Consider the following 14,239-nt stretch of genomic DNA (forward strand, 5'->3'; position numbering starts at 1 on the left):
CGATTTCTGTCAAAATGCATTCGATTTCAAATTTGTAGTGGGCACTTGCTAACGGAGCGATTCGGGGGAGGGGCATCCGGATCATCCCAGTTCCCTCCATGTCTTTTACCCCAGTATGAATGGGGCCCAAGTAAAAGGCAAATCTTAACCTGTTTTTGATTCGTAACATCGTCTCTCTTAATGAGTGCCCTGGTTTGGAGTTCTGTTTTGTCAGTTTAACATAAATCCTTATCCTAGCAGAACTTTGTTGTTCTGTGCCTTCAAGTAGATTCTGACTTATGGCGAGGCTATCATAGGGTTTTCTTGGCAAGATTTGTTCAGAGGAGGTTTGCCATTGCCTTTCCCTGAGGTTGAGAGCATGTGATTTGCCCAAGGTCACTAGATGGTGATATTAAAGCACAGTCACCTGAAAAATGGATAATTCTTACTAAGGACAGGGAAACTCAAAGATAAAACAAGTCTGCTGTCACACCTAAGCCATTGCCAGAGAAGCTCTATGATGCTTAAAAACCTGCCCGCTTTCACAGCAACTTTACTTGGCTCAATAACAAACATGGTGAACAACTCAACCAAAGTTCTTACTAAGAAGTAACATTCACTGAACTCAAGGGAGATCATTCTGAACTCAGTCTAAGGCTTACTTCTGAGTAAACCAGTTCAGAATTGTTTTCCATGTGTCTCTCTGTGATGGTTTATGACCGTAATAAAGATTCTGTTCAGTTCATGAATCTCTGAACTCTACTTGCTAATAATAATAAAAAACCAGCACAGGATTGGGATCTGATTGGAAATCAGTATTTAACTTTGGTTTGATTGTTCCCATCCTTTTTATACAATAAAATACTTGCATTTAAATAATAGCTGGAACTTACTTAGGGACACCAGCTATGTAAGGCCAAAAAGTCACCATTGTGCAACAGATGTATTCTGCTGACAGCAGAGGCAGCAGAACTGCACAGACAGCATGTTCATCTGCGCCTTGTCTTTCCAAGTTGAGCACTGCATATTACAGTTGTGCATCCTATACTTTCCATTGTGATTATGCACTCACTGCAATTGTATAGTGCATTCCATTATGGTTGTACATCCTATATGTACTTTACATTCTGACTGTGCATTGTATACTTTCCGTTGTGGTTATGCATCCTATACTTACAGTACCAATGTAATTACACATTGTGGTTGTACATTCTATACTCTGCATTGTGATTGTGTGTCATGCATTGTGCATTGCACAATGGCACCCACTCACTGACATGTGTTGGGCAATGTTGCTGTTCTACATAGGAAATGCATAATACTTCCATGGTATATATCCAGTTAGGGGAATGTTGTATTGAGGCCTATGTTTACTCTGAAGTAAATTGCACTACCACTTTCTCACAAGTATTTGTGTGTGCATATGTGCACATGCAAGCGCCTTCAAGTCACCTGAAAAGTTATGGCAACCCCATATATTTCATAATTTTTTCCTAAGCAAGTAGTTTTACTAATTTCTTTCTCTGAAATATAACCAATAACACCTGGTGTTTGTTGGTGGTCTCCCATTCAAGTACTAGCCAGGGCTGGGTCTGCTTAGCTTCCAAGATCAGATGAGATCTAGTGCCTTCAGGGTAATTAAGACAAGTAAGCCCTTACTAAGTAAGAACAAAATTGTTATTCTGGTTTTGGCCTAACATGTGTATGTGGGGTGTGGTTGTATGATTATGCCGTGTTGCTGGTTTTATGGGGGATATTTCTTCTAGCTATTCTGGAGTCACCTAAAACCCCAGTGTTGCTTTTTTTGCATTAGGTTAGTGTGGTTAGAATCCTATACCTGGGATTACATGGGATTAAACCCTACTGAACTCAATTGTAAAGACTCTTCATTGTGCCCTGTTAAGACTTCTTTTTCGCAAACAAGATAAAGGAAATATTATGTGCTCATAAAGGGCTTGACCCTTTAACAAAAGCAATTAGAGATGAGAGGGCAGAAAAAATGAGGTTAATGTGCAGAAAAAGATTAACTTTTCTTTCTTAAAAACTGTATAAAGAAAGCAGACTGCCACAGCTTTCCTAGAGCTCTACCATTTTCTTTTGCAGTTTGATGGGTGGTCTGGTTTTCCTTGCTTAACTCTGAAGAAAAATCTTTTGCACATGTTTAGATACATATTCTTCTTTCATATGCTTGGACTTGGAAACAAATCCATGCGGAACAACAGTCTAGAAGAGGCTATTAAATGGAGGCTGAAGTAAGTTCAGAGGCAACGTCGTGAAGTGATTAAAGGACTCTGAAAAACCAGGTTAATGTCCCACTCAACTGTGAAAATCCAGAGTGACCCTGGATAGGTCACACTCTCTCAGCCTTGGAGAAACTTAGTGGCAAACCTCTGAGTAAATCTTGCAAAAAATATTCTGCAATAGAGTCACCATATTTATGTGAAGGCACATAACACCAACCAGAAGCAAGTCCAGAGGCTTTGGACAATAACTCCCACAATCCCTTGTCATTGACCATGCTGGCTGGGGCTTCACTCTGGGATCCATCCATGTGAGTGATCAGATGGTGCTAAGCACCATTACACACACACACACGCACGCACACACACACACACACAATTGTTGTCTGCAGCGGTGAAGGAAAACCAAAGAAAACTTTGGCCTTTTAGCACCTGTGTTCTGATGTCACCTTTTACCATATATATTCTCGTCTATAAGTTGACCTCATGTATAATTCGAGGGCAGGTTTTGGGGCCAAAATTGTGGATTTTGATATGACCCATGGATGTTCAAGGGTAAAACTTAGCAACATGTAACGAAGGATGTAAAGGACGAAGCAAAGGGACATTATGATAAAGATCTCTAAACTTTTGACAGGCATAGCTGTTTATGCTCACCCTAAAGACTGGATGGATAAGAGAGTAAAGGGTTGATGCTTTTTTTTTATGTGCTCTGAGAAGAGATTAAGCTCTTACATTTTACTAGGGCATGGTTCCTTTTTTTGATAAGGTTTAAAGTACAGTACTTACATTCACCCATGGATAGGTCAATCCAGTTTTTGGGGTCAATTTTTTGACTAAAATTTCTAGACTTATACATAAGTATATACAGTATTTTATTCAATTTAAAAGGGTTCCAATTTAGCTACTTGACATTTTGAGATATCTGGGGTTGTCACTGATTCAAAATGGAGACCTTACACTTAGATGCACTGTTGCTTGCTATTCCGCCCAGTCAGTTTTTAAAAAGCATTGAAGGGAAACTCAAAGGGTATACTGTATTTCATAATTCACCATGGCCATGTGTAAAGAAAACTTTCCCGCTTTCCTTCCAGAGGAAAACATGTATTTGGAACACAGGGCTCCTACTTGGAATGGTGAATATGCCCTTTACAATCCGCCAATTATTACAGAGCTGTTATTGGTGGCTCAGGTGCCACAACAGACTACAATTCCCAGGATTCCCTAGCAATGAGCCAGGGCAGCTAAAGGGGTCTCAAACTGGGTTGTTGCTGCAGTGTGATTGGATCCCATGTCTCATTCCTGAGCAACTGCACCCGAGATGCAAAACCTGATCTCCCACTGGAACCTGGCATCTAAAAGTGGGCCACCTACAGGGGCTAGATGGCTACCTCTCAAGGAGGCTTAGCTTCAAAACACACTGCAGAAATGATCCGATTTGAGACTGATTTAACTGCTTTGGCTCAGTGCTAGGAAAACCTAGGAATTGTACTTTATTGTGGCACCAGAACTCTCTGACAGGCAAGGCTAAATGTTTCACTAAACTACAGTTCCCAGAATTCCCTAGCATTGAGCCAACACAGGTAAAGCGGTCTCAAAGTGGATCATTTCTGCAGTGTGTTTTGGACCTTAGATATAGCACTGGCAGGGGGTTAGATTATATGAACTCCTGGAATCCCCTCCAAATCTAGTACAGTATAAGCATATATTGAGGACTGCTGCTTGGTGGCTGCAGGTTTTGCAGGAAAAGGGGAATTTGGGGTGCACTTATTAGGGCCAGGTGCATCTGCACTGCATAAATAATCTGGCTTGAGACAACTTTAACTGCTATGGCTCAGTGCTATGGAAATCTGGGAATGATTGTTTTGTGAGATTTTACCCTTATCTACTAGAGCATTTGGTATCCCACCAAACCCACAAGGGATGATGGTGGCTGAGGCTGCATCCGCACTGCAGAGATAATCCGGTTTGAGACCACTTTTAACTGCCATGGCTCAATGCTCTGGAATTCTGGGAATTGTAACTTTGTGAGATATTTAGCCATATCTATTTGCGCACTTGATATTACCGCAAGTGGGCCAGTCAGAAGGGACTGAGGGTGATTTGGGCTGCATCCGCACTACAGAAATAATCCAGTTTGACACCACTTTTAACCATCGTGGCTCGATGCTCTGGAATTTGGGGGCTTCTATTTTTCTCTGTCAGAGAGCTCTGGGGCCACAATAGTTCCCAGACTTCCATACCATGGCAGTTAAAGCGGGGTCAAACCGGATTATTTTTGCAGTGCGGATACAGCCAAAGTTACCAAGGGAGGGCAAATACAACAAATTGTTGGTGGGAACAGTTTCCAAAGTTTCACTCTCTGCAATGCTAGTAATGTGGGGATTGAATTAAAATTTAATTGTGGGGGAAGCAGTATTCTTATTGGAGGGGCACCAAGCAATTGCAGTTAAAGTGGGGTCAAACTGGATTATTTCTGCAGTGCGGATGCAACCCAAGGCTCTGGAAAAAGCCATTCCAGAGCTGCCCTATCTTAGCATCTCTCTGGCCATAGGTTCCAAAACTTCACCTCCCTTGAATTTGTTATTAGAAATGTATTTGCTATTGCTATTGCTATTATTCCTTGGTTTAATTTCTAGCCCGCCTTTCTTCCTCCTGAATGGGATCCAAGGCAGCTCACATATAAATCCAAATTATATGAATCAGTAGCCAAACAGTTAAAACAGTACCATCTTTAAATATGAGTACTTTGAAACCCTGTATATACTCATGTATAAGTCTAGAAATTTTAGTCTAAAAATTGACCCCAAAAACCTAGGGGCAATGTTAATACTATACGTACTTTAAATCTTAATAAAAAGGAAACCCCTGCTGAAAGGCAAGAGTGCAATCTGTCCTAGAAGCACTGACCTTCCTCTATCCAGCCTTTAGTGTGAGCCAAAACAGTTATGCCTGCCATAATTTTGTAGGTTCTTTGGCATTGTTTCCCTTTGCTTCACCATTTAAATCCATTGTTGCATGTCTCTAAGTTTTACCCTCAACATATCCAAGGATCATACCAAAATCCATAATTCTGCATTCAAAACCTACTCTCAACTTATACATGAGGTCGACTTGTAGTCAAGTATATACGGGTAAAATCATTTTAAACCATAAGAAGAGCCATGCAAAATGCAGCTCTGGGGAGCAGGGTTCGAATCCTGGCTCGGCCATGGTTAACTCACTGGGTGATCTTGGGCAAGTCACTCTCTCAGCCTCAGAGATGGCCATGGCAACCTCCCCTCTGAAAGAATTTGGCAGGAAAACCCCATGATTGGGTGGCCTTTGGGTCACCATAGGTCAGAAACAACAACAACAACAACAACAACACATTTTAAAACAATCATTTTAAACCCTGGCAAGAGCAATTGAAAACTGCATCTCAGGACTAGGACTCTGTGGAGACCAAGGTTCAAATCCCGGTTTAGCCATGTAAACTTAAGCAAGTCACACACTCTCAGCCTCAGAGATGGCCATGGCAACCTCCCCTCTGAAGGAATTTGGCAGGAAAACCCCAGGATAGGAAACGACTTGAGGGCACACAACAACAACAAACACAACAAACATTCTAAAATTATTTTAAACCTTGACAAGAACAATGCAAAAGGCAGCTCAGGCACCCCAGTAAAGACCTTTCCACAACACACTGAGGTCCAAAACACACTGCAGAAATAACCCAGTTTGAGACCGCTTTAACTGCCCTGGCTCAATGCTAGGGAATCCTAGGGATTGGCATTTATTGTGGCACCAGAGCTGTCTGACAGAGAAAATGTCTCACAAAACTAGTCTCCAGAATTCCCCAGCATTGAGCCAGGGCAGTTAAAGTGGTCTCAAAGTGGATTATTTTCTGCAGTGTGTTTTGGATCAATAAAGATGAATCTGTCTGTCTGTCTGTCTGTCTACCTATTATACTAGCCAAGAAAACCCCAGGATAGGGTCATCACGTCAGAAACAACATAAAGGCCACAACAACAACAACAACAACAAGCCACCTCTTCCCAATTTTGCTGGGAAACCCAAACCAGCAGCTGCGTTTAGGATCAAGGGCAAGCAATGATGTTCCTCCACTGACCACTCCTTATGGAAGGTGTCTGGGAATGATAGGAGATGCAGTTCACCGAGGTGAGGCCTGAGAAGCCCTGATGCTTTTTTTCCAGAATACAAAGAGCACAGTTTACAAAGATCCTTTAGCAGAGAGTTTCTAGATTATGTCTTCTTTTTAAAAAGAGAGAAGTTTTTCCAAATGCATCTTTTTCAGGATACAAAAAGCGCAGCTTGCAAAGCTCCCTTAGCAAAGAGTTTGTTGATTATGTCTTATGTTTTAAAAAGAGAGAATTCAAGGATATGACTGTGTTAGTCTGTAAAATCAGTACCTAGAGGGATCTTGTAGCACCTTTGAGACCTGCAACTTCATTTCCATACACAAAGGATACGTAGTTTGTATTATTGACATCCTCACATACCAATGGCATATATGTATGTATGTATGTATGTATGTCCCTTGCTTCTACTTCACCAAATGCATCTGAGGAAGTAGACTGAATTCTAGGAAAGCTCATGCTGCCGATTTCTTTCTTTCAGTTAGTCTCAAAGGTGCTAGATCTCTCTAAATATTGAGAGAGGTTTTTCAAAGAAAATGCATCTTTTTTCAGAATACAAAGACAGCAGTTTAACAAGCTCCCTTAGCAGAGGTCCAAGACACACTGCAGAAATAATCCAGTTTGAGACCGCTTTAACTGCCCAGCCTATAGAAATTGTGCACTAGAGCTCTCTGATTTAGAGAAGGCTAAATGTCTCGCTCAGTTACACTTCCCAGAACTTCCTAGCATTGAGCCAAGGCAGTCTCAAACTGGATTGCTTCTGCAATATGTTTTGGGCCTACTCTTGGTAGTTTATTCCAGCCTATAGAAATGTGGACCCTCCTTTGTTTTTCAGATTATGTAGAAACCCCTTCCCTCCTTGCCACCATTTTCTAGAGGGGGGGCTCTAGAAAAGCTTGCTCCAAATCTAGAACTGAATCATCCATCTTCCTTGGTTTCCAGAAGCTCTCAAGGGCCCTTCCGCACTACACAATGACAGCATGATCGTTCCATTTTAATTGCCATGGTTGCCTCCCCTGGAATCCTGGGATTTGTAGTTTGGTGAAACACTAGATCTCTCCCTCCCTACACTGTAAATCCCAGGATTCCATATGGGATGGAAGCATGGTAGTTCAAGTGGAATCATAGTGCTATAACTTCATAGTGTGAAAGGTCCCAGCTTTCCTGCATTTTAGAATCAGGGCAATTAATTTGGGAGGAAGGGCTTCCTATGACTTTAATATAATTATTAGCTCCTAATAATTTATTTCTACCTAATAATTGGCAAGGGGCAGAACAATAATGGATCTGGGAATAGGACTTTTCATGCCCCAGTTCTAAATGAAATGACAGAAAAAGTAGCTTTTCCCTCTTATTCCTTGCCTCTTAAGAGCCCAAGAGGGAATATTTTGAGGAAAAAATGGGTTTCCTATTCTCAGGAAGAGCAGATGATCCATTTTGACAATATTTTAGAAGAGAAGAGGGCAGCTTTTCCTTGCCTTCCTGGAACTGGACCCATCCAGAAAATGGGTTCCAGGGAAGACTGTCTTGTCTAATGGAGAATGATGGACAGAAAATATAATTCTGATGGGAAGAGGGAGGGACGGGAAGGGGATCTAAATCGAAGGGTGGTTTGTTTAGCAATACAGAGAGAAAAGACATGTGCAGCAACCTGGCTTTCCCTTTAGATCTGTTCTTTCATTCATTGGTTCTTCCCTCCCTTCCTTCCCCAAACCTCGAGACAGGCAACCCCCCAAGTGTGCCCTTGCCTGGCCTGTTCCTTTTCCCCAAAGCTCCCCTCTCTTTCCCCAAAGCAAAACCTGTCTGTTCCCCCTTGATAGATCTGGGGGACCCCAAGGTTGCCAAGCCCTTTTCAAGCCCCTCTGAAAAGTCCTATTCGTGGTTTGGGGAATGACAGGAACACACCCCCTCCCTGGCTCTAGGTTTTCCAGATCAGACTTCTGAAAGAAAGAGGAAAGAACTAAGGAAGGAAGGAAGAGAGAGATGAAGGAAGGGAAGGAAAAAGGAAAGGAGGGAGGGAGGGAAAGGAAAAAACGAAGGAAGGAAGGGAAGGGAAGGAAAATAAGAGAGGGAGGGAGGGAAGAGGAGAGAGAAGAGGGAAGGAGGGAGGGAAGGGAAAAGGAAGGAAGGGAAGGAAAGAAAAAGGAATGAAGAGAGAGAGAGAGGAGGGAAGGAAGAGAAGGAAGGAAGGGATGGGGAGGGAGGGAGGGGAGGGAAGGGAGGGAGGGAAGAGGAGAGAGAGGAAGGGAACAAGGAAGAAAGAAAGGAAAGGAAAGAGGGAGGAAGGGAAGGGAAAGGAAAAGGAAGAAAGGACGGAAAGAGAAAGGAAGGAAGAGAGAGAGAGAGGAAGGAAAGCACAATCACAATTGCAGTTCAAAGGAAGGCAGAATAAATACTTCCCTTCTTCCTTCCTCCCACCCCTACAACGTCTACCCCCCCCCGCGCCATGTTGGGACTCTTGTCCCCTTCCCTCCAGGCCTTCCAGGGAGATGACTCCAGGTCCCATCCTCCCCTCCCCTCCGGAGTTCCCTGGGACACATTCTCTGCGCAGGGACCCTTTTGACATTTAGATCTAGTCCCAGAAGCAGATCCCTGGCTGGGAGCCTTTTGAACCTGCGTCCCAGCAGGGCAGATGGTGGCTGTCAAAAGCCCCCCTCTGGCCTCTCGGGGTCGCCCCACATCCCCCCCAAAAGACCCTCCACATCTACATCCACATGGCTATTGCAAAGGAGGACCAGGCACCACAAAATGGAGGACCCTCCAGGAAAACCATGAAGGAGACCCACTCAAAAGTCAACACACTCCTAGGCATAGAAAACCCTGCTTCTTTGCCTGGGCTCCAAAATAGAGTACATTCAAGGAAAAATGGAGGACAGGGCCCAAGGAGGGAAACTCAAAACACATCTCAGGAATGGAGGTTGTTTGGGGGTTCGTCCGGGAGAGGGAGGCGGGAATGGAGGACGGGTCCGGGAAAAGGAGGACCCAAAGTGTGTGTGTGTGTTGGGTGGCGGGGGAGGGGAATATGTTTAAGCAAATGTTGGAGATCTAAGATTTCAAGAGGGAAGAAAGGTTTGAGAGAGCTCTCCCGACCCAAGAAAAGAAAGATGAAAAAGAATGAAAGAGAATGAAAGAGAAAGAAAGGAGAGAAAGGATCGGCCATCTTGAAAGCAATGCTGAGAAAGAGGGGAGGGAGGGAGGGAAGGAAGGAAGGGAAAAAGGCCAAGGAGGGAAGGCGCCACAAAGGAAGAGGGGAGGGGAAAAGGGAAAAAAGAAAGAAAGAGAGTGGGTCTTTTTTTCTTTCTTTTTTTGGGGGGATGGATTTATTTTGGGGGGGATCCAAAGGATCAAGCCCTACCTGATCCGGGATCCTTGCTAAGGGCAGCCAAGGATGGGATGGAAAAGGAAGGGGGGACCCCCAGAGAGACAACCCTTTGCTTCTGAGGATGGACTGAGAAAGGGATCCTTTTTTCTGGAAGCCGGACTGAAGAGAAGAAGACTGAAAGAAGAAGGGCCAGGCGATCCACAAAATGGCCCTCCCTTCCCTTCCCTTCCCTTCCCTCTCCTCCCCCTCTTTTTCTCTCTCTCTCCTCTGGACAAAAAGCCCCTCCCACTTTGGGGGCCCCTCACGTGACCTCATTCCTTTCTGGGCTTTGCAAAAATTACAATATATATATATATTGATAACAATCATCATCAACAACATCATCATCATCATCAAAAGAGTGGGTTAGAAACCTTAGAGGTGCCTCCATCCTTCCCAGACAGACAGGCTTCGCATGCAGACAATACGCAAACCACAGTCCCACCCCTTCCTTTTCATCAGGGTCCTCCTTTTCCCGGACACGTCCTCCATTCCCTACTTCCTATCCGGGAAGGATTCCCAAACGTCCTCCATTTCGAGCAGGGCTAAGAAGCAGGGATTGACATTTATATATGCAGGGCGAACACCAGACAAGTCCTCCTTTTGCAGGACCTGTCCTCCATTTCAGCATTTCCAGGAGGGATTCCCAAACGTCCTCCATTTTGAGCAGGACTAAGAAGCAGACATGTAGTATATGCTAAATATACTAAACATTTACTCTATGCAGAAGCAGACATTTAGTATATGCTAAATATACTAAACATTTACTCTATGCAGAAGCAGACATGTAGTATATGCAGGCTGACCACCAGACACGTCCTCCTTTTGCAGGACCTGTCCTCCATTCCCACCTCCTCTCCAGGAGGGATTCCCAAATGTCCTCCATTTTGAGCAGGACCAAGAAGCACGAATTGACATCTATCCCTATGAGTGTTTTTAGCTTTTATAGTGAAATAATGCCCTGCATTTTTTCCTGAATGTCCTCCATTTTGTGGGGCCTCGTCCTCCTTTGAGGTGAGGACAGACGGATCAAGCCAGCCTGGCCCTTCTCTTCTTCACAAGGCAAGATGTGCAGGAAAGGAAAGGGAAAAGAAAGGGAAGGGAATGGAAAAGGAAGGGAAGGGAAGGGGGGAAAGAAAAGAAAGAAAGAAGGAGGGAGGGAGGGAGGGAAGGGAAGGGAAGGAACGAAGGAAGAGGAAGGACGGAGGGAAGGGGAAAAGAAGGAAGAAAGGAAGGAAGGAGGGAAGGGAAGGGAGAAAGGAAGGAAGGAAAGAAGAGGAAAAGGAGGGAAGGGGAAAAGAAGGAAGAAAGAAAGAGTAAGGAAGGAAGAAAGGAGGGAGGGAGGGAAGGGAGAAAGGAAGGAAGGAAGGAAGGAAGAGGAAAAGAAGGAGGGAAGGGGAAAAGAAGGAAGAAAGAAAGAAAGAAAGAAAGAGGAAGGAAGAAGAGAGGGAGGGAAGGAAGGAAGAGAAAACAAAGAGGAAAGAAGGGAGGGAGGGAGAAAGAAAAGAACGAATGCAAGGGAAGGGGGAAAGAAAAAAAGAAAGAGAAGAAGGAAAGAAAGGAGAGGAGGAAAAGAGGGAAAGAAATAAAGAGAAGAAGAAGAGAGGAAAGGAATGAAAGAAAAAGAGAAAGAACAAGAAAAGGAGAGGAAGGGAAAGAAAGAAAGAAAGAAAGAAAGAAAGAAAGAAAGTCTGGCCAAGCCAACCCATCCGCGGCTATTCCATTTTTTATTGACTTTGAAAGCTGGGTTTCATTTCTGGGAGCCCTCGACCATCCCAGCCCTGGTCCCTGGGAAGCCCTTGGGCGAGTCACACTCTCTCAGCCTCAGAGGGAGGCCAGGGCAAAACAAAGAAACAAACACCCTCTGGATCTCTCTTGCTAAGAAAGCCCCGTGGGAGCCTTGCCATGAGTCGCAAAGGACTTGAAGGCACACAACAATAACAACCACAACAACCACAACGACTGGATTACACACATCCACAGAAAGAGAATACAATAGACAAGGCTAAAACCAATATAACATTTGCAAAGTTGTTTCTCTTCTTGCCTGAAAACGATTTGCGCAGAGTAGCTTTTCAGACCTTGAGGTGGGCTCCGTACTCTCTCTCTTTGTTACTCAAACTTTACTCAAAGCCTCAACTCCTAAAACCATGACTTTTTTAGACCAACGAATAGGGAAAAGAAACAGTTGGCTGGAGGAAAAACAATCGGAGTGGTATTAAATGTGTGGATTGTGTTTTCTTGCCTTAAGGAACGCACCCACACTGCAGAAATAACCCGGTTTGACACCGCTTTTAAACTTCCTTGGCTCAAGGCTAGGGCATCCTGGGAATTGGAGAGAGGTTTGAGACGCCTGTTTTAGGAAAAGGATTCTCATCTATTATTATTATTAAATGTATCATTTTATGCTTTTTGGAATAGAATAATTCACTTTTCTTTATTGGAAATTTAGGTCCAAAACGCACTGCAGAAATAATCCGGTTCGAGACCGTTTTAACTGCGCCAGCGATCCGGCGATCCCTGTTAGGCTGAAGGGTTTCGTGATCCTTTCAAGGCTGGAGCCGTTTGTTGTGGTTTTTTGGGTGGATCACTGTCCTTTCTCTCCGACAAACAAACAAGCAAAGTCCGGGCTGCATCCGCACTGGAGAAATAACCCGGTTTAGAAGCAGCGCAAGACTATGATCAAAATGTATAAATGTATACAATGTACAAAATAGTTAAATAACAAAATAACTTAATGATAAATAATAATGGATGGATAGATAACAGACAGACAAATAATAGATAGACGGACGAATGGATAGAGAGATAATTAGAAGGATCGGTTGATAGAGGGATGGATGGATGGATGGATGGATGGATGGACAGATAGAAAGATAGAAGTACGAACGTATAGATGGATAAATAGAATGATGGATGGGTGGATGGAGAAATAGAAGGATGGATGGATGGATAGATAGATCAGAGATGGACTGATGTATAGATAAATAGAAGGATGGACTGAAGGATGGATGGATAAATAGAATGATAGATGGGTGGATTAAATAATAGGATGGATAGTGAGAGAAAGAGAGAGAATAGATAGAAGGTGGACGGGTAGATAAGTGGAAGGATGGACTGATAGATGGATAAATGCATAGATAGCAGATAGATGGACGGAGGGATAGATAGATAGACAGAGGGATGGAAGCAAGGATGGGCAGATAGAAAGATAGAAGTACGAACGTATAGATGGATAAATAGAATGATGGATGTGTGGATGGATGGAGAAATAGAAGGCTAGATGGATAGATAGATGGATAGAGATAGATAGATAGATAGATAGATAGATAGATAGATAGATAGATGATAAAGATAGATGGATAGATAAGAGATGTATAGATAAATAGAAGGATGGACTGAACGATGGATGGATAAATAGAATGATAGATGGGTGGATTAAATAGTAGGATGGATAGACAGACAGAAAGAGAGAGAGAGAGAGAGAATAGATAGAAGGTGGACGGATGGACTGATAGATGGATAAATAGATAGCAGATAGATGGACGGAAGGATAGACAGACAGACAGATAGAGGGATGGATGGATAAACGGAATGATGGATGGGTGGATGGATGGATGGATGGAGAAATAGAAAGATGGATGAATAGATAGACAGACAGATAGACGGAGGGACACACGGATGGATAGATAGAGGGGGAGGAGGGAGGAACAGAGAGAGGGGATCCCCTCTTCCTACCCCCCCATATCGGGGACCCCCTTATCCTCAGTGTGTCCCTTCACCCATCCATTGGACCCAGACCTCTCTCTCCCGAAAGGAAAGGGCTCCATCCGGAGCAGACCAAGCGCTTGGGGTTTATTTATTTGGGGGGGGGGACTAGTGATGAATGAGCCCCTTCCTTTCCCTCCTGATTCAGGCTCAATGGACACGGATCTCTCTTTCTTGGTCCTCTTCCGAGAAGGAGAACAATAGGAAGATGGCTGGCTGGGGAAAGGATAGATCCAGACTGCAGATAGAACCCGGCTTGGGGCTGCTTGAAGTGGCATGGCTCCATGGTATGACAGGTCACACTCTCTCAGCCTCAGAGGAAGGCAAGGGCAACCCCTTCTGAACAAACCTGGAGAGGGACGCCTTAGGGTCGCCATCTATAAATCCATCCTTCTACTTATCTATCTATCTATCTATCTATCTATCTATCTATCTATCTATCATCTCCACTTCTTTGGAGGTCGGGATTAAAACGAACAGGGGAGTAGCTGGGCTACTTCGATTACTTCGATGCAGAAGGACAGGCTGGATCCACAGAAATCATCCGGTTTGGCACCACTTTAAGTGTCTTGGCTGACGGCTATGGAATTCTGGGAGTTGGAGTTTGTTGTGGGGTCCAGAGCGGAGCTCTGCCTTCAGCCAAGACACTTAAAAGCGGTGCCAAACCGGGTTGGTCTTAGTTCGGATACAAAGGGTACAAATATGATGATGATGATGATGATGATGATGATGATGATGATGATGATGATGAT

At 43.9% G+C, this 14,239-nt stretch overlaps 1 protein-coding gene across 3 annotated transcripts in view; it reads right to left on the minus strand.

The window, feature by feature from the left end:
* The window catches only part of PCGF2 (polycomb group ring finger 2), a 67,487-nt gene extending 57,335 nt beyond the window's left edge, over nucleotides 1-10,152 (minus strand). For 2 of the 3 annotated variants that reach the window (XM_042474806.1, XM_042474805.1), the window contains exon 1: nucleotides 10,094-10,152. In XM_042474806.1, the coding sequence (XP_042330740.1) occupies nucleotides 10,094-10,110 (17 nt within the window). In that variant the 5' untranslated portion in view covers nucleotides 10,111-10,152. Of the gene's footprint in view, nucleotides 1-9,713; nucleotides 9,904-10,093 lie in introns of those variants that run through there. The other variant, XM_042474810.1, reaches the window with a different exon arrangement.
* Nucleotides 10,153-14,239: the final 4,087 nt, after the last annotated feature.

Source organism: Sceloporus undulatus, chromosome 6, assembly GCF_019175285.1.
Source record: "Sceloporus undulatus isolate JIND9_A2432 ecotype Alabama chromosome 6, SceUnd_v1.1, whole genome shotgun sequence".
In the NCBI taxonomy this organism is placed as follows: domain Eukaryota; kingdom Metazoa; phylum Chordata; class Lepidosauria; order Squamata; family Phrynosomatidae; genus Sceloporus; species Sceloporus undulatus.